Source organism: Dendrobates tinctorius, unplaced genomic scaffold (assembly GCF_039654945.1).
Source record: "Dendrobates tinctorius isolate UK_male_01 unplaced genomic scaffold, ASM3965494v1 ptg000191l, whole genome shotgun sequence".
NCBI lineage: Eukaryota > Metazoa > Chordata > Amphibia > Anura > Dendrobatidae > Dendrobates > Dendrobates tinctorius.
This window is the reverse complement of record NW_027361858.1, coordinates 9,644,024-9,666,390: the sequence shown is the minus strand read 5'-3', so window position 1 is coordinate 9,666,390 and position 22,367 is coordinate 9,644,024. Positions and strand designations below refer to the sequence as shown.

The following is a 22,367-nucleotide window of genomic DNA, read 5'->3' as shown; positions in this document are numbered from 1 at the left end:
AGCTGATGAAAATGTTTATTTTTTTTTAGTTTTAAATCAGTAAAAGTAGGTTGATTCGAATTTTTTTTATTTTTTTAAAGTGTCGAGAAATACAGGGACCATAATACATAGTGGAATGTCCACTGGGGGCAATCATTCAGTGTGGGTAGACTACTGGGGGCCATCAATTAGTGTTGGTGGACTACTGTGGACCATCATACATTGTGGGTGGACTACTGGGGGCATCATTCAGTGTTGGGGGAAAACTGGGAGCCATAATACAGTGTTTGGAGACTACTGTGGGCCACCGTAGTGTGGGGGGAATACTGTGTGCTATCATACAGTGTAAAGGGAATATTGGGGATCATCATGCAGTGTGAAGAAGATATTGTGGCCATCATACAATGTGAGGTAAGGATACGGGGGGGCATCAAACAATATGAGGGGCAACAAGAGGCTATAATTCAATGGCTGGAGGACTACTGGGAGCCATCATACAGTGTGGGGGCCACTGAGGGATATAATACAGTGTGAGCACCTACTCAGGGCTGTCATAGAGTGTGAGTGCACTATCAGACCCATAATACAGTGTGTGGGGGGCTACTGACAGCCATCAGAAAGTGTGAGAGTATAACTGGGGGTCTTCATATAGTGTGGGGGGTTACTGAGGGCCATAATATAATGCAGGGGATATTAAAGGTCATCACACAGTTTGTGGGTTGCTAAATGCCATCACACTGTTTGTGGGCTACTAAAGACCATCATACAGTGGGGGGGCTACTGAGAGCTGGAATCCAGTGGAGGATCTATTGAGGGCCATCATACAGTGGGAGGAGGTTACTGTGGGGCCCATCATGCTGTGTATAGACAGTTGTGGGTCCATCATGCTGTGTATGTGGGAGCAGTGGGAGGCACAATGCTGTGATCAGGCCCATAATACAGTGTGGGGGGCTACTGACAGCCATCAGACAGTGTGAGAGCATAACTGGGGGTCTTCATATAGTGTGGGGGGTTACTGAGGGCCATAATATAATGCAGGGGATATTAAAGGTCATCACACAGTTTGAGAGTTGCTAAATGCCATCACACTGTTTGGGGGCTACTAAACACCATCATACAGTGGGGGGCTACTGAGAGCTGGAATACAGTGGAGGGGCTATTGAGGGCCATCATACAGTGGGAGGAGGTTACTGTGGGGTCCATCATGCTGTGTATAGACAGCTGTGGGTCCATCATGCTGTGTATGTGGGAGCAGTGGGAGGCGTAATTCGGTGTACAAAGGGTTTATATATAGGAGGACACAGGAGACATTATTAAATCTTAAATGGACACTTAAAGGGATTTGTCAGCAGGTTTTTGCTACCTCATCTGAGAGCAGCATAATGTAGGTAAAAAAAGCTGAATCCAACAATGTATCACATAGTTTACTGGGTGCAAGCCATTCTAACACAATCAGAGCTTTTAAATTTAGGATGAAGCAAAGCTAAGGAAGGCAACCACACCAACATCAGTCTCTCAGTGTACAAAGTCCATAAACAGTGAGGTACCTATCACAGGAGGTGGTTGTCCAGCAATGATAATCTCTTAGTGATAAATACTTTACAGTTAGTAAACAACAGCACTTTGACAAGTGACACATAAGGGAGGAGCCCACTCTGATTTTTTGAGCCCACCCCACCCCCAGCTGAAGGCCTAACTACGCCTCTGCATTATATTGCCGTACACAGCTAAAATCGTGTTTTTTTATGAAGCCCCCATAGGGGTATCAACATGGCAGCCATGGTTCTCCAGTAAATCCCCGGCTGCCATTGCAACCAATCTGCACTGTGCTTTTGAAACATGGGCGACCTTTGGACACAATGAACACGTTATACAGCACACTCTACAATCCTGTTCATACAAGGGGTTAAAATCAGCACTGAGTCTGCTCCATATACCTGCATTTGGTGTGTGACACACATGTACATAACAAATTGAGAAAGGGGTTAATGTCCAATAATTAGTTATATCAATTTCTTTGATCAAGGAACTAGGTCTAGACTACTGTGCCGTTGTACATTGTCTTATGTGCTATAACACAACAATTAATAATATGTTAAAGCATATGAACTATTGTAAGATAATAAACTGGCCCACCATAGTATATTCAGGTGGGTTAAGGCTCTGACAAGATCAGTGGATCTCCATTTTGAACTCAATTGGGTACCACTAAATTCTATTTAGTTTGAACTAATAGGTGAGAGAAGAGTCACCAGAAGTAATTTCCTCTCATGGACCCAGGAAACCTTAGTCTGATGCTGCCTACAGCAATAGGCACAAGAGACCGGCCCTCACATGTATGGTATGAGAAAATTTAAACACTCTTATGAACCCAGCAAGTTGTACATACCAAACTAAACCATTTACAATGTTCATCTACTATTTAATTTTTAAGAAGACTATATATATGTGGAATCTGACCTCCAATCTACAATTTTCTATTATAAATATGAATCTTTTATGCAATAAATATAAAAGTTTTGCCTTGTCAAACGGTCAAATTTAATACGGTATAATGAACTGGAATAAAATTATTAATATCACACTTTATAATGTTTATAATGCTATTCATATGAGACCGTGAACGGCTTTGCATTACCTGCCCTGCACATTGGAATGTTGCAATATTCCCATCTAACATTAGGATCTGTTGTAAAACACCATGGACGCTCATATTCTCCTCCAGGGTTCCTACAATAATTTTCTGCATTAGACAGCTCTTGGAAAACACTAGAGATCTTTCTGTGTAGGTGAGGTAGCTGAAAAAAATGAACATTTCCATGAACAATATAGTAAGTGCCTGAACGCTTCATGTTTCTGGAAAAATGCATACGCAGAGGGAGACATACCATTGGTGCAACCTCTGCAGCTGCCCAATAGATTAGGGGGCCACTATCATCTTAAAGACAATTTTTAATATCAATTAGATTGAAACATAAGGTCTTGAGCTAATAAAGGCCAGAGCTCCAAATTACTGGTGGATAATTCGAGAGAAATAATTAACGTATATACTTGAGTAAGCCGAATTTTTCAGCACATTTTTTTGTGCTGAAAAAGCTTTCTTAGGCTTATACTCAAGTTAGGGTCCCAGAAGACGGAGGGAGAGTGTCAGCGGCAGATGAATGGATCACAGGAGGCAGGAAGTGGCTGCTGCGGTTAAAGCCTGTGCCCACTGCTAAAGAGAAATGACTATTTACTGTGCTAGCAGTGAATATTCATTTCTCTTTAAGAGCGAGCATAGTAGTCGCAGCTGCCGACTTCCTGCATCGGCCGGGCTATCACATGTACCCGCTACTTAAGAGAATGAACTTTCACTGCCCTCCACAACACATAGGCGTGGAGCACAGTGAATATTCATTCTCTTAAGTAGCGAGCACATGTGATCGCCCCGCCGCTGCAGCTGCTTGCACAGGAACAAGACACTATGAGGGAGCTCAGGGATGGTAAGTCGGATGAATTATTTTTTTTATGTTTATCTTATGTGGTTACAAGAATAGGGATGAGAAAGTCATGCATACCAATATAGTGATGAAGAGCCATGCATACAAGGATAGGGATGAGGAGCCATGCATATAAGGATGTGGATGAAGGGGGCATGCATACCAGGGTTGGGATGAGGAGGTCATGCATACAAGGATAGCGATGAGGGGGCCATGTAAACCAGTGTAAGGATGAGGGGGCCATGAATGCAAGGATGGGGATAAGGAGGCCATGCATACCAGGAAAGGGATGAGGAGCCATATGTAGGGAAGTGGACTGACCTATGGACCTGTCTGCAGCAGGAATGTGAATACAAAATGTGCAGTAAGAGTACTTGATGTGGACTGCTGTATATGTATGTGGGGAGAGCTAGAGACAGTGGAAGATGGTAAAGTACTGGGTTTGGCCACTAGGAGGAGACCAAGTACAGCAGGAAAAGGAGACGGTGCAGTACTAAAGTTTAGCCACAAGATGAAGGCAGAGAGCCATGAGAAAAGGTCTTAAGAGCAGACTAAGGCTGCGAAACCGCGGAGTCATGGTGGGCAGAGTTATAGGAGCTGTAGAGGGGAATTGCTGGGGAGGGGAATAAATAGTCAGAGAGAGTTCCAGAAGGAAGCCAGTCCAGGAGTAGAAGCTCAGGAGAAGAGGAGACAGAAGGGAGAGACAGACAGAAGAAGAAGCTTCGGTAGTGACTGAGGAGAGAGATGGTCAGGGGGGTGGCCCTGACAGGAGAGACACAGAACAGAGAAAGCCTGGGGGTACCAGACGGACGGACTCGGACAGGGGAAGTGCTGTGGCCGTGGGCCTAATGGCAGCCACGGTGAAAGAACCGCAAGGGACATCACTGTAGAGGAAAGAGAAGAAAGTGAATGGTACCCGGGCCTGTGCATAGAAGCTGTCGTGCGGCTGTTGTGTTGCTGTGGTCATCGGGAGGACGACCAATAAAGAGGACCAGTTGAACGCACATCGGTTTCTGTCTCCAGTCTGTTCACAATGAAAAAGGGACCACCCCCCAGTCAGCACACGTACCAACACATACATACCATGATAGTAATGAAGAGCTATGCAAACCAGAATAGGGATGAGGGGGCCGTGCATACAAGGATAGGGATGAAGAGGCCATGCATACAAGGATAGGGATGAGGAGCCATGCATACCAGGATAAGGCTGAGGTGCCATGCATACCAGGATAGGGATGAGGAGCCATGCATACCAGGATAGGGATGAGGAGCCATGCATACCATGATGGGCATGAGGTGACAATGCATACCCGGCTTATACTCAAGTCAATAAGTTTTCCCAGTTTTTTGTGGTAAAATTAGGTGACTTGGCTTATACTTCGGTCTGCTTAGACTCGAGCATATATGGTAGGTGCTTTATGATGAGCCATGGGATAAGAAGGGGTCTGTGTATAGAACATGCACACAGGTCCTCTATTATCTGTGACCACCTTGATCATATGATATATACATATAATATCAAAATATTGTGAAGTAAAAGAAAGAATTTGCATTCAATTTTCCCAATTCATATCATAACTATTTACACACATATTCAAACCAGAGCTCTGAGCCTACCAATCTACCATTTATGGACTGTGATTAGGAACAATCTCAGCCCCTTCACCCCTGAGCCAAATTTTACAATTCGGACCAGTGTCATTTTATGTGGTAACAATTGTGGACCGCTTCAATGGATCCCACGTATTCTGAGAATGTTTTTTCAACACACATTGTACTTCATGTTAATGATATATTTCAGACAATATTTTTTACGTCTATTTATGAAAATATCGGAATTTTGGTGAAATTTTTGAAAATTTCACAATTTTCAAACATTTAATTTTTATGACATTAAACTGGACAGTTATATCACACAGCATAGTTAATAAGTAACATTTGCCACTTGTCCACTTTCTGGCAGATTCATTTTTGAAACATAGTGCTTTTTGTTAGGAATTTAAAAGGGTTAAAAGTTGACCAGCGATTTCTCAATTTTCCAACAAAATTTACAAAACCAATTTTTTTAGGCCCCTCATCACATTTGAAGTGGCTTTGAGGGGTCTATATGACAGAAAATACCCAAAAGTGACTCAATTTAAAAACTGTACCCCTAAAGTGCTCAAAAAAACACATTAAAGAAGTTTACTATCCCCTCAGGTACTTCACAGGAATTAAAGCAATGTGGAAGGAAAAAATGAAAATGTTAGTTTTTAACCACAAAAATCTTTATTGAGCCCCAAATTTAGCATTTTCACAAGGGTAAAGGGGGAAAATGTACTGTGCAATTTTTTCTGAGTACACCGATATCCCACATATCTACCATATCTACCGCTTGGACACACGACTGAGCAAGGAAGGAGCGCCATTTGACTTTTGGAACACAACATTGGCTGGAATAGCTAATGGACACCATGACATGTTTGCAGAGCCCCTGATGTGCCTAAACAAGGGAAACCTTCGGCAAATGACCCAATTTTGGAAATTACACCAGTCAAGGAACTTATCTAGAGGTGTTGTTAGCACCTTGAACCAACAAGGGCTTCACAGTATTTTATAACGTTTAATACATTTTTCTCACAAAAATATTGGTTTTGCCCCAAATTTTTTATTTTTACAAGAGATAGTAGGATAAAATGAACAGTAAAATTTGCTAAATAATTTCTCCTGAGTACACCAATACCCAATATGTGGTTAAAAACTACTTTTGAGGTACAGTACATAGATCAGAAGGAAAGAAGTGCCATATTGGAATTCAAATTTTGCTTGAAAGGTTTGAGGGTGCCATGTCACATTGGCAGAGCCTCTGAGATACCAGAACACCTCCATAAGTCACCCCAGTTTACAAACTGCACCCCCAATAAATTCATCTAAGGGTGCAGTGAGCATGTTGACTTCACATGTGCCTCATAGAATTTTATACCACTGGGCGGTGAAGAAAGAATAATTACATTTTTACCCCAAAAAATGTTTTTACCCCAAACTTTTTATTTTTACAAGGGCGTATAGGAAAAAATACGCCAATAAGAAGGGAAGAAGCGCAGTAGTGCAGATTTTGTTATTATGGCTTGTGTGTGCCATGACACACTGAAAGAATGCTTGAGGTGCCAGAACAGCAAAACCTTCCCATAAGTGACCCCATTTTATAAACTACATCTCTCAATGAATTCATCTAAGGGTACAGTGAATATCATATTAACACTATGAAAGTGTCACAGAATTGTACATTGTTGGGCTGTGAAGAAAACGTATTTATTCATTTTTACCACAAAAATGTACTTTTAGCCCCAAATTTTACATTTTCACACAGTGAAATGGGTAAAAATGGCACCAAAATTCATCACATAATTTCTGCTGAATTTCATGCCGAAGGGCATGACTGTGGACTCGTACAGCCCAAAGGGGGTGATAAAGGTGGATTTATCCTGCGCCTCAGGGCTCAGGGGATCTGCCAGTATCCCCGACTCAAATCCATGATGGATATGTACTTTGCTTTCGCCAACCGCTCAAGCAGATCCTCGATGCGCGGCATCGGGTGTGCATCAGAGGTTGTGATGGCGTTGAGAACCCTGTAGTCCACGCAGAACCGGGTGGATCGATCCTTTTTAGGCACGAGGACTACAGGTGAGGCCCACACGCTTTTGGACTGTCGAATCACCCCCAGCCTTAACATCTCATCGATCTCTTGGCGCATGACCTGTTGCACCTCTTCAGAGATCCGATAAGGTGTTCGCCGTAGTTGGGCGTGATTCCCGGTATCCACCTCATGAACCGCTAACTCCATCCTCCCAGGTCGGTTGGTGAACACGACCCGGAAGGGTTCCAGGGTGGCCACCAACTGCGACTGCTGGGATACAGTTAACAAACCACTTATCTCCATGTCCTCAATTTACCCATTGGCCTTGGCTTGGGCCAGCATATCCAGGAGGGGATCACCCTCCCCATCCTCAGACAGGTTGCGGACCGGTAGGACGCAAGCTTCACGTTCGTGGTGCGCCTTCAGCATGTTGACGTGAAAGGCCTTGTGCCTACCCCGAGCATGGTCAAGCGTGACCACGTAGGTGACCGGGTTGAGCTGTTGGTGGATGACGCATGGGCCTTCCCAGGCCGGCTGAAGCTTATCCGTTGGTACGGGGACCAGCACCCACCTGGTAGGTCCACTCCCGGGCGTTCTAGTCGTGCCAGTGCTTCTGGTCAGCCTGAGCCTGCGTCATGTTGTCATGCAGCAACTGCTTCAAGGTCTGCATCTTGTCACGGAAGCGCATGACATAATCCACGATGGACACTTCTGTGGGGTTTGGCTCATCTTCCCAGGATTGTCTTCAACCCAAGGGGTCCCCGGACTCGCTTGCCATACAGGAGCTCGAAGGGAGAGAACCTGGTCGAGGCTTGCGGAACTTCCCTGTAAGCGAACAGCAGGTGCGGGAGGTACCGCTCCCAGTCGCGCCCTTGGGTCTCAACCAGCATGTGGAGCATCTGTTTGAGGGTACCATAGAAGCGTTCACACAAACCATTAGTCTGTGGGTGATACGCACTTGATACCAGGTGCTTCACCTGAATTTTCTCACAGAGAGCCTCCATTAGGCGAGACATGAATTGGGTCCCTTGATCAGTAAGCATCTCCCTGGGAAATCCTACCCTTGAAAAGATGGTCACCAGTGCATCAGCCACCTTATATGCCCTGATCGAAGACAGAGCTACTGCCTCTGGGTACCGGGTAGCGTAGTCTACCACTTTGAGAATGTATTGCTTTCCGGAGCTGCTGGGGACGGCCAGCGGGCCTACAATGTCCACCGCGATTCTCTGGAAAGGCTCCTCTATCACCGGCAAAGGAATAAGGAGAGCCTTAAGAGCAGGCCCCACCTTACCCACTTTTTGACAGGTGTCACAGGAGCGGCAGTATTGTTTTACATCTGTCCCCATCTTGTGCCAATAGAAGTGTTGAGACAGCCGTGCCTTTGTTTTGCTGATCCCCAAGTGTCCAGCGAGTGGAATCTCATGGGCAATCCGCAACAACTCAGTTCTAAACTGATCGGGGATGAGCAGCTGTCTTTCCCTCAACCACTCCTTCTGGGAATCTCCGGGTACTATCTCCCGGTACAACCTTCCTCGTTCCCAGAACACCCTCTCCTTATCAGACTCGGAGGTGGGCGTCTCGGCGAGATGTCTCAATTTCTCCAGGCAGGCATCTGAGTGCAGAGCAGCCTGGAACAACTTGCTGGAGGCTGCCAGAAGTGACGTCAGGGTCCCTTCCTCACTGGGACTCTCTGGAACTTGCTCTGGGTTCACCTACGGTTCTCTCTTTCCTGTAGCAGAAGAGGGTCTAGAATGCAGGGCGCTACCTGCGATCTGGGCACTCTGACTGCATGTGACAGCTGCTACGTATGCTGTCTCCCTTGGGATTTCTACAGACCCACCAGTCGGTGCTGCTATGGGCCCTACCTCCCCATCCACCCCCAACACTTCCGGAGCAGTGCTACTTATGGGCCAGTTATCTTCCTCGGTGGCACTGGTCAGTTGCATGGCATTACCATCCTCATGATCCCATGCACCTCCCCATCTCCTTGAGCACGGTTGCTTGCTCCTGCCAGGGGTTTCTCAGCCGGCTCACTCCGCAGAGTGACGGGACTGAGCACTTCGGTACCTGTGGACACATCTACCGTTTCAACGAAATGGTTAACAGGTTCAGTCGGCACAGATACATCATCATCATCAGTCCCAGGGAAAAAATGGTTATCAGATTTCTTTGGTACATTTACATCACCATCATCATCATTCCTGGGGAAAGAATGGTTGTTAGTTGCATCATTACTCATAAAATCATTAGCAGGTAACACATTCAGTTTCCCATCATCATCAGAGTTAACGTTACCCTTATTATCAGATTGGGGAGGGGTGTCAGGGACATAGTATGCAACCATCCTCCCCAAGTCAGTCCGTAATAAAACATCAGTGGGGAGGTTTTCAGACACTCCCACTTCCCTCACCCCGCTCCCAGCACCCCAATCAAGGAATACCCGGGCCACTGGCAAGGGACAACGGGTACCCCCGATCCCGGTGACAGTCAGGGTTTTCCCCTCAACAAACTCTTCAGGGGCCGCCAGTCCAGGACGGATGAGGGTTCGTTCAGCCCCGGTGTCCTTGAGGCCTGTAGCAAGACGGGCCCCCACCTGGACAGCTTGAACGTCGTCGTCCATCCTCCCAACCACATCTCCCACCAACAGAACAGAGGCGTTGGGCCCAGAGGCCTTGGCTGGGAGGTTCTTCGGCCTTTCCGGACAGGTGAAACGGAGGTGACCAGTCCGATCGCAGTTATAACACTTGCGACTGTCAGTAATAGGCCTGTCGTTGGCAACAGGGCCAGGGCCTCCGGAGTGACGGCTAGCTGGGGCACTGGGGTTGGTTGCAGGCTTACCCCCTCTCCAGTTGGTGGTGACTGGCCTCCCCGTCTCTGGCTTCCAGTTAGCCTCATAGTTGTCAGCGATCTGCACCGCGTTGTCCGCATTCGTTGGTTCGCGGTCCAGGATGAACTGTCGGACCTCAGCTGGGCAGAGATGCAGGAACTGGTCTTTGATCATCAGGTCCCGTAGCAGCTCAAAGGAATCAACTGACAGTCCAAGGATCCACTGGTCAAAGTGGGTCCTGAGTCCTTGCACCCAGGGGTGAACCTAGCCTATCTGCTGCCTGAGGCGAACAGCAAAATGACGCCCCCCCCACACACAAAGTAAATTTTCATATCTATCCTGTAAAACAGAGTACAATAGTGGACATTTTGATTTAGATAAATAGAAAAAAAAGGTGTCCAAACACAAGGATCTCAGCGCTATCACACGCACATACAAGAACAACACAGAAGTATCCAGAACAAGGGTCATTAAAGGCAATGGTAGGCCTGGCACAGGGCTGGACTGGGACAAAAATGCAGCCCTGCCACACAAACCCCACCAGCCCACAAACTATAGCACTCCTCACCCCGATCAGCAAATTTTTGCTATACTCTGTCGTCCCCTCATCACTGTCTTTAAGGAGTTATTTGAAGAGCCACATGTGAATAGCACCACAGTGCGTATGATCGACCACAGCTCCATTTACATGGTGCTCTTCAAAGCTACATTTCCTAGGATCATGGAGGTCCCAGCGGTCTGATCCACAACAAACAGAAAGTCAACCCCTATCCCCACATAATGTCCATACAGTATTATGGGCCCCATATAATGCTCCATACAGTATTATGGGCCCCATATATTACTGCATACAGTATATTGGGCCCTAAATATTATTTCATACAGTATAATGGGCCCCATATATGACTTCATACAGTATAATGGGCCCAATATATTACTTCATACTGTATAATGGGCCCCATATATGACTTCATACAGTATAATGGGCCCTATATATTACTTCATACAGTATAATGGGCACCATATATTACTTCATACAGCATAATGGGCACCATATATTACTGCATACAGTATAATGGGCACCATATATTACTTCATACAGTATAATGGGCACCATATATTACTTCATACAGCATAATGGGCACCATATATTACTTCATACAGTGTAACGGGCCCCATATAATTCTTCTATCCAAACCCCGCTGTTCTGGTCTCCTCAGTGTATTCTGATCCTCCGCAGTGCTTGGCACAGGGACATTATTAACTTTACCTATATAATTGTCCACTTGGACTGATAGTAATAGTGATTTGTTTGTACCCTGTTGTCTGGCGCTGGCCCACTTTATGGGGGTGCTCAAGGCATATGATTATACACCAGTAAAAAGTATGAGAGGCTCAATGTGACCAGTGTCACCTAGTTTCCTACCCCTCTTATTCGACTGGTACTGTGGGCACAGTGACTGGTACTGAGGAAAAGAAAGAACAGAGAGAAAAAGAAAACAGAGAGAAGGAAAGAAAGAAATAAAGAACAGAAAGAGAAAGAAAGAAAGAAAGAAAGAAAGAGGGGAAAGAAAGAAATAACAGAGAAAGAAAGAAGAAGGAAAGAAACAGAGAGAGAAAGAAAGATTCTATAAAGATACTATAGCAGCCCGTCTCCCACTGTAGTGCCCACCTGAGCCTCCCGATGCACGACATATCATGATCCGCTCACATGGCCGGCATCCCCGAGTCCAAGGCGATCCTGCTGTCCATGCTGTTGGGGGAGGACACGGTGATGGAACTGAAGCATTTCCTGAAGTGCCTCCATGGTTCCGTCACAATCTCCTCCCGAAATTACCTCATTTCCAGTCAGCTTCTAGCACGTCACTTCCGGTGGAATGTCACGTGCGAATTTTAAAGTGCTCCTCGGGGCTCCGCCGTGTACTCCTATGTCCGTGGGAGAAGTAAGCTCCCAGCCAGGGCAGTGGGGCAGAATCTTTCTCAAAATCGGGACTGTCCCGCTGGGAGGTATGAATGCTCCCACCATACACCTTGTACACGTGTGGCTCCGCATACATCATACACACACTGTTCCGTTTTTTATGCCTCGTACACACACGGCTCCGTTCTGTACACCTCGCACACACACGGCTCCACTCAGTACACACATGGCTCCACTCTGTAAACCTCATACACATGCGGCTCTGCTCCGTACACCTTGTACACATGTGGCCACTCTCTGTAAACCTTGTACACAAATGGCTCCGCTCCGTAAACTTTGTACACATGCGGCTTTGCTCCATACACCTCGTACACACGCTGTTCCGCTCCATACACCTCACACACACGCGGCTCTGCTCCATACACACACGTGCGACTCTGCTCCATACACCTTGTACCCGTGCGGCTCTGCTCCGTACACCTCGCACACGCGCTGCTCTGCTCCGCACACCTCACACACGCGCTGTTCCGCTCCGCACACATGGCTCCGCTCCGTACTCACACACAGCTCCGCTCTGTACACCTCGTACACACGCGGCTCCGCTCTTTACACCTCGTACACATGCGGCTCCGCTCCATACACCTCGCACACACACAGCTCCGCTCCGTACACCTCACACACTCGTGGCTCAGCTCCGTAAACCTCATACACACACATGGCTCCGCTCCGTGTACACACAGCTGCACTCCGTACACATCTCTGCTCCGTACACCTTGTACTCACGCGGCTCTGCTCCATACACCTCGTACACACGCGGCTCTGCTCCTTACACCTCGTACACACGCGGCTCCGCTCCATACACCTCGCACACACGTGGCTCTGCTCCGTACACCCCACACACTCGCGGCTCTGCTCTGTACAACTCGTACACACACACGGCTCCGCTCCGTGTACACACACAGATCCACTCCGTGCACATCTCTGCTCCTTACACCTCGTACACACGTGGTTCCGCTCCATACACCTCACACACTCAAGGCTCTCCGTACACCTCGTGCACACACACGGCTCCACTCCATACACGTGCAGCTCTGCTCCGTACACCTCGTACACGTGCAGCTCTGCTCCGTGCACCTCCCACACACACGGCTCCACTCGGTACATCTAGTACAAATGCAGCTCTGCTTCGTGCACCTCCCACACACTCGGCTCCACTCCGTGCACTTCGTACACATGTAGCTCTGCTCCATGCACCTCCCACACACGCGGCTCCGCTCCTTAAACCTCGTACACACGCGGCTCTGCTCCTTACACCTCGTACACACGCGGCTCTGCTCCTTACACCTCGTACACACGCGGCTCTGCTCCTTACACCTCGTACACACGCGGCTCTGCTCTTTACACCTCATACACACGCGGTTCTGCTCCATACACCTCGTACACACGCAGCTCTGCTCCGTACACCTCGTACACACGCGGCTCTGCTCTTTACACCTCGTACACACGCGGCTCTGCTCCTTATACCTCGTACACATGCGGCTCTGCTCCGTACACCTCATACACACGCGGCTCTGCTCCGTACACCTCGTACACACGCGTGTTATGGATGAGTCACCGAAGGAGGAAAAAACAAAAATAATAGCTAAGTCCAGAAAACCAGAGAAGTTGGAAGCTATAGGATTGCAGACCCCTGAACCTATCCACAACAACTAGCAGTAGCCGTGGGGGTTCCTATGGTGCCCTAGACCCCTCGATCACAGCCGGAGAACTAAATTAGCCTAAAGACAGAAAGGGGAAATCTAAACTGCCCCAGAGCAGACCCCAAAGCAATAGGCAGCCCCCAACATATAATGACTGTGAAGCAAGATAAAAAACACTAACACAGATAGAAAGATAGGTTGAGCAAATGATGGGGCCCAAGCTAACTAAATAGGACAGGATAGAAAAGCTGCTGTCTGCAATCCGCAAAAACCCTATCCAAAAATGAACCAACAGACTGATAGGAGAAACAGGCCCTGAAGTCGCTAGGCTTCAAAAAGACTATATCAGCACTCAGGTATATTCTGAAGACAGAGTCAGAGATCAACAGATCAGAGACAAAAATGGAATTCAGCTCACCCCCGGCCGGGGATGGCTGAACTCCAAAAAACAAGGCAAACAAAACCAGAACTAAAGTGTACAAAAGGCAGAGCAAAACTTAGCTTTGAGAAGCAGAAATCAGACCGGTCTCCAAGAATCAAGCAGGAAGATCACCAGCAAGGCAGCAGGGTGTCGGCTGCCTTATATCCAGTCATCAGTTCCTGTGACCCAGTCATCATCTACCTGCTCAGCTGTTTGGTAATCAGCCTCACTACCTTCCTTCGCCAGAAGAGGGAGTTCATCAGACCTCACTGGGGAAGGGAAAAATGAACTCACAACACACGCGGCTCCGCTCCGTACACCTCGTACACACGCACGGCTCTACTCCGTGTACACACACAGCTCCACTCTGTACACATCTCTGCTCTGTACACCTCGTACACACACTGCTCCGCTCTGTACACATCTCTGCTCCGTACACCTTGTGCACACACTCTGCTCCACTCCGTACACATCTCTGCTCCATACACCTTGTACACACACACAGTTCCACTCCATACACATCTCTGCTCCGTACACCACGTACACACACACGGCTGCACTCCGTACTCATCTCTGCTCTGTACACCTTGTACACACACACAGCTCCACTCCATACACATCTCTGCTCCATACACGCCGTACACACACACGGCTCCACTCCGTACACATCTCTGCTCTGTACACCTCGTACACACACACAGCTCCACTCCGTACACTTCTCTGCTCCGTACACCTCGTGCACACACACAGCTCCACTCCTCACACATCTCTCCTCCGTACACCTCGTACACGTGCAGCTCTGCTCCGTACACCTCACACTCTCACGGCTCTGCTACATCCACCCTGTAAATCCCCCTGACACCACAAATAAACTTCCCTCATCCAGGATGATGACAGCCAGCACAGACAGCAGAGTCCTGCATAAAACAAGGGTGATGGGCATAGAACCTGTGATGAGGTCATAGGAGGGGAGGAGTCAGGGGTCACATGATATCCGGAGTGAAGACACTACAGATGAGGAGAGGAGCGACTACAGGACCTGTGATGAGATCACTGGAGGGGAGGAGTCAGGGGTCACATATTCAGGGGGCCTGACTCCTTCCCTTCTGTGATCTCATCAATTACAGCCTCTTGCACGACTGCAGCACCAGCGTGCAGAGGCTAAATTGTAGGTGCTGCGGGTAGAGGAGCACATAATGCCACTCCCTGCTGCCTGCCGCTTCAGTACCTGGCTCAACTTGCCTCATTATAGCTGCAGCCCTGCTTGCACCACATCGCTATAGCTATCGTGTGGGCCACGTTGGAGGTTCCGGAACTTCTTTCGGTACACCTCAGGAGTCAGCCGGTATTTGGCGATCAGAGCCTGCTTTATGGCATCATAGTCATCATCGTCTTCTGGCAGAAGAGAAGCAAACGACTCCAGAGCTTTGCCTTTTAGCCCTGGGGTCAAGTACTGGGCCCATTGGACGTGTCCAAGTGCCCATCCCTTTCCATCACGGGAAAATGCTCTGGCCGGGGTTCAGGACTCTGGACGCTGCTGGGCTCACTGCTTCGGGCTATGGAGGATGTTCCCCCTTGTCAGAGCATCTCCAGCTCATGGGCCCTCTGCGCTTGGCGCTCGGCTCTCTCAGCCTCTCTTTCGGCTCGGGCCTCCTGCTCGGCTCTCTCCTGAGCTTGCTGGATCAGCTTCAGACGTCCCTCACGGTCTTTGGCAGGGAGTGCGTCCAAGGCCGCTTGCAGGTAGGGTTCAGCCTGGCCTGGTTGCATGTGGAGCCGGCATATGGTGGTTGGATCTCAGATGCAGCGCCATGTTGACTAGGGCAGGATTCTGCACCTGCTGGGCTCTGGGCGTGGTCCAGCTGCACCAGAGCCACAATCAGTTGGTCTCTGGTTTTGCTTGTGGCGTCAATGCCTCGGTACGTGCATACTCCAGCAAGAGTTTCCTTTTTCTGCTGTATGTACCAACGTTCTCCTTTTGCCGCCATGGTTGGCAAATAAAAGATAGAATAGAAAAACAAAGAGGAGGGAGCGAATACTCGCACATACACAAAAATGTCTCAGGACTAACAACCACTGAGTCTGTTCTTCAAAACCTATGACACAGGATTCCCGCAGGAACCGTGCAGGTTTTTAGTGAGAGGGATGATTGCTCAAACTAAATCGCTAATGCTCTATGATAATCCCACCGCTCTGCCACCAAATTGTGATGACGAAAGCACACCCTGTGCCACCAATATGTCACGATCCCACCACTGGCACGGGTATGTCAGTGGACGTAGGGATGAGACGCATTGTCGGCACACAGCTATCACAGGCACAGTGGGGGCTTATCTTAGTTATCCCGCCACTGGTGCCATGTGACAAACATATACAGCAAGCTAATCTTGCTCTAACAATTTATCGCAGAGGGGTATTTTGGATGCCCCACCACTGCTAACAACCTTCCAAGAACTGCAGGGATTTATGTATATCTCACTTTCTCAGTTCCACTTTGGAACTCGCAGCTCTCCGGCACCCCTCTTACCCTCAGGACAGTCAGGGAACTGCACCTAGGATAATTAGTCGCCAGATGGGCTGCTTGCTGTGCATGGGCAATTAGACTACTGCAGTAAGGGAATTATCGATAATTTGGCCACAGCCAGTCATTCAGCATCTAAGATCCTTCTGTACTGCCAACTAGCCCAACCAACCAAACACACCACGCTGCCACCAGCCACGATTCACTTAATCAAAGAGTTAATTAAGAGGGTCCGTGGCAAACCCCCAAATTAGTAGCGATTATCTAAAAAAGGTGCTTAGCTCGTTTCTTAGAGCATGAAGGCAGACTGATAATTTTATCATTTATTCCCAAAAGGTGGGCAGCAATTATGTAGATAAAAGTTGTTACAAAGTTGAGACATTAAATATGTACATTGCAAATATAAAAAAATAACATGGATGAAAAAACAGAAATTACACTTACAGTTGCTTATGGTTCTTTAGGCAACCCATGTGGCTCGGGGGAGGGGCAGCCAACCACACATCCCCGGACATCTGCAGGTCTTTCTAGCATGGCATCTGCAGCTTAAACTGAGGAATTGTAAGGGAGGGGTACTTTATAGCCTAGAGTCGGTTACATCACGAAAGGGGCAGTCTGGGGAAGTTCAGCCCCCTTTTCTCCAAGTTGCCATTTAACTGAGAAACTTATAATAACCATATCTTAACGAGGGAAGCTTGTATAAGCACACCGATGGTCTCATTTTTCTCAATTTATCGAATCCAATAAAACAACATCAAACATGCCATAATTAAGACACTCCATTTGGGAGCAATCCATATCTCAGTTTCAGGAGGGGTTAGAGCTGTGAGAATTAGGGATTAGAAAGTTAGTTTTGTGCCCTTCGCAGATATGTAATTATTTTTTCTCTGCCGTGAGGGAGGTGCACGCTGGAGCTTCTTTAATATCTCTCATTGTTTTATTTCAGCTGCATGTCTCAGACAAAGAAATGCTGTCCCTTAACTAATCAACATTCCTTTCTACAACAGGAAATGGACGGTGTCCTGTTACCAAATCCAGGCAGAGAGCTGTAAGTGAATAAGGAGGGAGAAACAAAAGGAGGGGGCTGCAGCTGTGTGACAAGGAGATTTTCTCCTAGAATGGAGGATTCTGGAAGGTTCCAACAAAATCATGCCTTACAGCACATTATACCAATATGTGGCTGTACAGTACTGCTTAGCCATACAGTGAGACTCAGAATTGAAGGAGCGCAATTTGACTATCGGAAAACAAGTTATCACAGAATAGTTTGCAAACTGCATATACAGAGTCCTTAAGTACCAGAAGAGCAGGATCCCCTCTCAAGTGAGCTGATTTTTTTCAAATACACCCCTCTGGAAATTTTTCGAAAGGTGTAGTGATGATTTTGACTTCATGGGTATTTTCCAGTGGACGTTGCCAAGTGAAAATTGCAAATTTGCCATTATAGTGCCCAGTACATTGTAGTGCCTTGTACATTGCAGTGCCCAGTAAATTGTAGTGCCCATAAATTGTATTGCCCAGTAAATTGTAGTGCCCATACATTATGCCCAGCTCGTGCTTCTGAAGCCAATCACCTGTAAATTAAGCGGACTCTCATTGCTACAGAAATGCTAAACATGTGGATACTAAACATGGTTTAGGTACATACACTTTTGGGCTCAGAAAGGAGGGGGGGGCATATGGATTTGGGAGCCCAAAATCTGCTGGATCTCTTTTGCTTGGAGCTATAACTATAACACTTTTCCAGAGCCTTTGTACTACCAGTAACATTTATTTATTTCCATTGACAAATGATGTACCTTGTTTTTTTGTGGATTGAATTGAAGCTTTTATTAGGAACATTTTACATATAATTTTGGATCACATTTATTTAGTGCTAAATCTACAAATGACGTTATTCAGATGAAACCCCTGATGGGTCATTGCACTCTAATGAAGCAGCAGTTACTATGGAGTCCATTGGACCTTTGTTCTTCAGAGTTCTTCTTTTCAGAGGTGTAGTAAACTGGCCGAACTTGTTTTTATGCACTCTTAAAAGACAGACACAGAAGGATCATAGGTCAGACGGCATCAACAGTGTCACCATCTGCTTCATTATAGGGAATCTTCCACCAGGAGTTTTGTCTGAATAACATATTTCAGAGATTTTAATGGAAACTTCTGGGCAGAGTCCATCAAACACTTAAATAGAGCAAGGCAGCTCCATCTAGACGGGTTCTGGCCAGGTGTGTGTATAACGCATACCTACTTGCTGGGCCCAACTCAGAAACCGACAAATCCTTGCAGCCTACAGTGGTTGCACTGGGGGGGATTCATAAGTATACAGTTACACAGAGTGACTGCAGACTTGTCAATTTAGATAGGAAAACCCTTTTAACTTGTATTAGTCTGATAACTGGTATAATGCATTGCAATGCACCAGCGCTGTAATGCATTATACCTGTCAGTGTGACACCGACAGAAGCCTCTTAGACCATGCTCCAGGCATGGTCTAAATAGGCCTCCATAGCTGGCCGACCTGAAAGTTGTCATAGGGACCTTGGGTTGCCATGGCAACAATCCGGCCCTCGCGTTGATGTCGCGGGGTAACAATCGCAATTTGAGAGGGAGCCCCCTCTCTCTCAGACTGCTAAATGCTACAATCACTATTGATCACAGCATTTAGGGGTTGACGTAGCCCTGGGGCCGGTACATGCACTTCTCCTGGCCATGACAGCCATAGCCTAAGCAAAGAGGCAAAGCACAAAAGTTTTTACGTGAGTGAATATAGTGTAAGGTGATGTGGAAGAGACCAGTCCCTCTGCACATTTTGCCCAGCTTCTTTTTCCACATCACCTTATGCTATTTTCACTCAGGTAAAAGCTTTGTTCTTTGCCTCTTTGCTTACTTGTGACTACAGACATTCTATCCACAATGTAAACTCCATTGTGAGTCTACGACAAGTAATTTTTTATGCAGTCTGTGGCTGTGATAGTGTAAGCAGAATGCAGTGACAGGCAGGAGGCAGAACAAGGCTTAACAAGATATAACTAGATGTGTATTTCCTGAAGGAAGTACAGATAGTGCTTTGAAATGGTGCCCGGGCTGCCCCTTTAAGAGAGACTTGCCTGCTGCCCCTGGAAGACTTTCAACTCAGGATCTGTTTTAACTGTGGGTTCCTCTCAGGGGCCACTTTGGCCTGTGGGGCCCCTCAGGGTCCGATTTTGTAGGTGTAAACCTTCAGGGTCCGATTTTGTGGGTGTGGCCCCTCAGGGTCTGATTTTGTGGGTGGGGCCTCTCAGGGTTTGATTTTGTGGGTGGGGCCCCTCAGGGTCCGATTTTGTGGCCGGGGCCCCTCAGGGTCTGATTTTGTGGCCGAGGCCCCTCAGGGTCCGATTTGGTGGGCAGGGCCCCTCAGGGTCCAATTTGGTGATCGGGGCTCCCCAGGGTCCGATTTGGTGGGCAGGGCCCCTCAGGGTCCGATTTGGTGGGCGGGGCCGCCCAGGGTCCGATTTGGTGGGCGGGGCCACTCTGGGTCCGATTTAGTGGGCGGGGCCCCTCAGGGTCCGATTTGGTGGGCGGGGCCCCTCAGGGTCTGATTTGGTGGGCGGGGCCCCTCAGGGCCCGATTTGGTGGGCGGGGCAACTCTGGGTCTAATTTGGTGGGCGGGGCCCATCAGGGTCTGATTTGGTGGGTGGGGCCACTCTGAGTCTGATTTGGTGGGTGGGGCCCCTCAGGGTCAGATTTGATGGGCAGGGCCACTCTGGGTCTGATTTGGAGGGCGGGGCCCCTCAGGGTCCTTTTTGGTGGGCGGGGCCACTCTGGGTCCAATTTGGTGGGCGGGGCCACTCTGGGTCCCATTTGGTGAGCGGGGCCACTCTGGGTCCCATTTGGAGGCCAGGGTGGCTCAGCCTCCGATTTGTAGGCCAGGGTCAATCAGCCTCCGATTTGGAGGCCGGGGTGGCTCAGCCTCTGATTTGGAGCCTGGGGTCACTCAGCTTTCGATTTGGCGTGCCGGCCCTGTAAGACTCATTTCGGTGCGCTGGCCCTTTAAGAATCACTTTGGCGCGTCGGCCCTTTAAGAGCCAGTTTGGCTCACTGGGCTTCTAAATCCACTTTGGCACACATTCTCTCTCAGGGGCATGCGTCATGTGATGAAGCTATATTTGCATTTGTGCTGTGGGTTTCGCTTTAAGAGCTGATATTATCTGCCAGAAACTGTGTCCTGGGGGGGTCATGTAAAGTTCGTAGGCGTTGGCATAGTAACTGGGTGTGCCTGCGCATATCAATGAGCTTAACTGCCATTTGAATCGTCTCAGGGCATGTTTTCCCTGTGGCAACATTTTCCCATTGAAATGCATTGAGGAAAATGTTTTTCAAACGCAAATTGCGCAAAAACTACAAATCCGATCGACACGAAAATTATTTAGCACACCACTCGTGGATGCTGGCTTCGAAACGACACCTCAACGGAGTCTGTGTGTGTAGCGGTTCGGGCCGCATTAATTGCGGAAAATCAACTGAATAATAATAATAATAAGAAGAAGCAGAAGAAGAAGTTAGCAGCGTTTGGATTACAAGATAGTGTTTTCTTCAAAGCACTATAACAAGGGCAGCCCAATGAAAACTTATCATGTCCTGTGTGGAAGATGATGCTGCGGGAGAATGTAGTTTTGGCGGAGTCCGGAGGTGATGACATCAAATAGGGTCCTTCAAACGGCTGTCCATCTTCTGGTGGCAACGGTCAGTGTCCGGTACCTTCCGCTCAGCCCCTAGTCCATAAACGCAAATGGCGCCGCAGCACCTTTAGAGTTAACAGGAATGGGAGTGGAGAAAGTGACAGGGAAGGACACAAGAGTCTGTCCGGTACTCAGCTTTCCCTCCTGCACATGTGCTCAGTACTCACAGTCACGGAGCGCATGGCACCTCTATCTCCAGCAGTCACTGAGCTCTTGGCAGCTCTTAGCACAGCAGTCCTACTGCAGACGGCGTGGCCCAGCCAATGTGACCTATCACGGCACTGGCACTTGAGGGACGGAGCACGCTGCTCACCTGACTGTGCGCTGCTAGGGATTGGCGCCAAACTGCCTGTTCGCGCCCGCACTTTTCTTTTACCCCACCTCCCTGTATCATGAGGTCGATCCGGCTCCCCATTCCTTCCCCCTGGCACCAGGGAAGGCAGCCTGGTCCTCCTCCTTACACTTGCTACAATTTTCTTTCAGTTGCTTCATGCAAAGTTTAAACTGTGTTTCATTTGTACATGCCTGGATATATTGTTTCTGTTAGCTATGGTGCTATAGGAAATGACCTTACTCTGTCCACCACTAACGAATCTTATGATATTAATATTATTTATTTATATAGCTCCATTGATTCCATGGTGCTGTACATGAGAAGGGGTTACACACAAATTAGAGATATCACTTACAGTAAACAAACTAACAATGACAGACTGATACAGAGAGGAAAGGACCCTGCCCTTTCGGTCTTACATTCTACAGGATGGTGGGGAAGGAGACAGTAGGTTGGAGGGTTGCAGCAGCTCAGGTGTTGGTTGAGACGGTAGCTCCAGTAGTGGTGATGAGGCAGCGGGGTCATGGCAGGCTGTAAGTTTTCCTGAAGAGGTGGGTTTTTGGGTTACCTCTGAAGGATCCGAATGTGGTTGATAGTTGGACATGTTGGGGCAAATAATTCTAGAGGATGGGGGATATTCAGCAGAAGTCTTGGAGGCGGTTGGGTGAGGAGCGGATAATTGTGGAGGAGAGAAGGAGGTCTAGGGAGGACCGAAGATTATGTGAGGGAAGATATTGGGAGATTAGTTCAGAGACATATGGAGGAGACAAGTTATAGATGGACTTGTAGGTCAGTATTAGTAATTTGAACTGGATACGCTGAGGGAATGGGAACCAGTGAAGAGATTTGCAGAG

At 47.9% G+C, this 22,367-nt stretch overlaps 1 protein-coding gene across 1 annotated transcript in view; it reads right to left on the bottom strand.

Annotated features, from left to right (window-relative positions):
* MUSK (muscle associated receptor tyrosine kinase) overlaps positions 1-22,367 on the bottom strand; it is a 384,027-nt gene that overhangs the window by 19,770 nt on the left and 341,890 nt on the right. Inside the window, exon 13 of the mRNA XM_073552439.1 lies at positions 2,618-2,777. Within this exon, the coding sequence (XP_073408540.1) occupies positions 2,618-2,777 (160 nt within the window). The remainder of the gene's footprint in view (positions 1-2,617; positions 2,778-22,367) is intronic.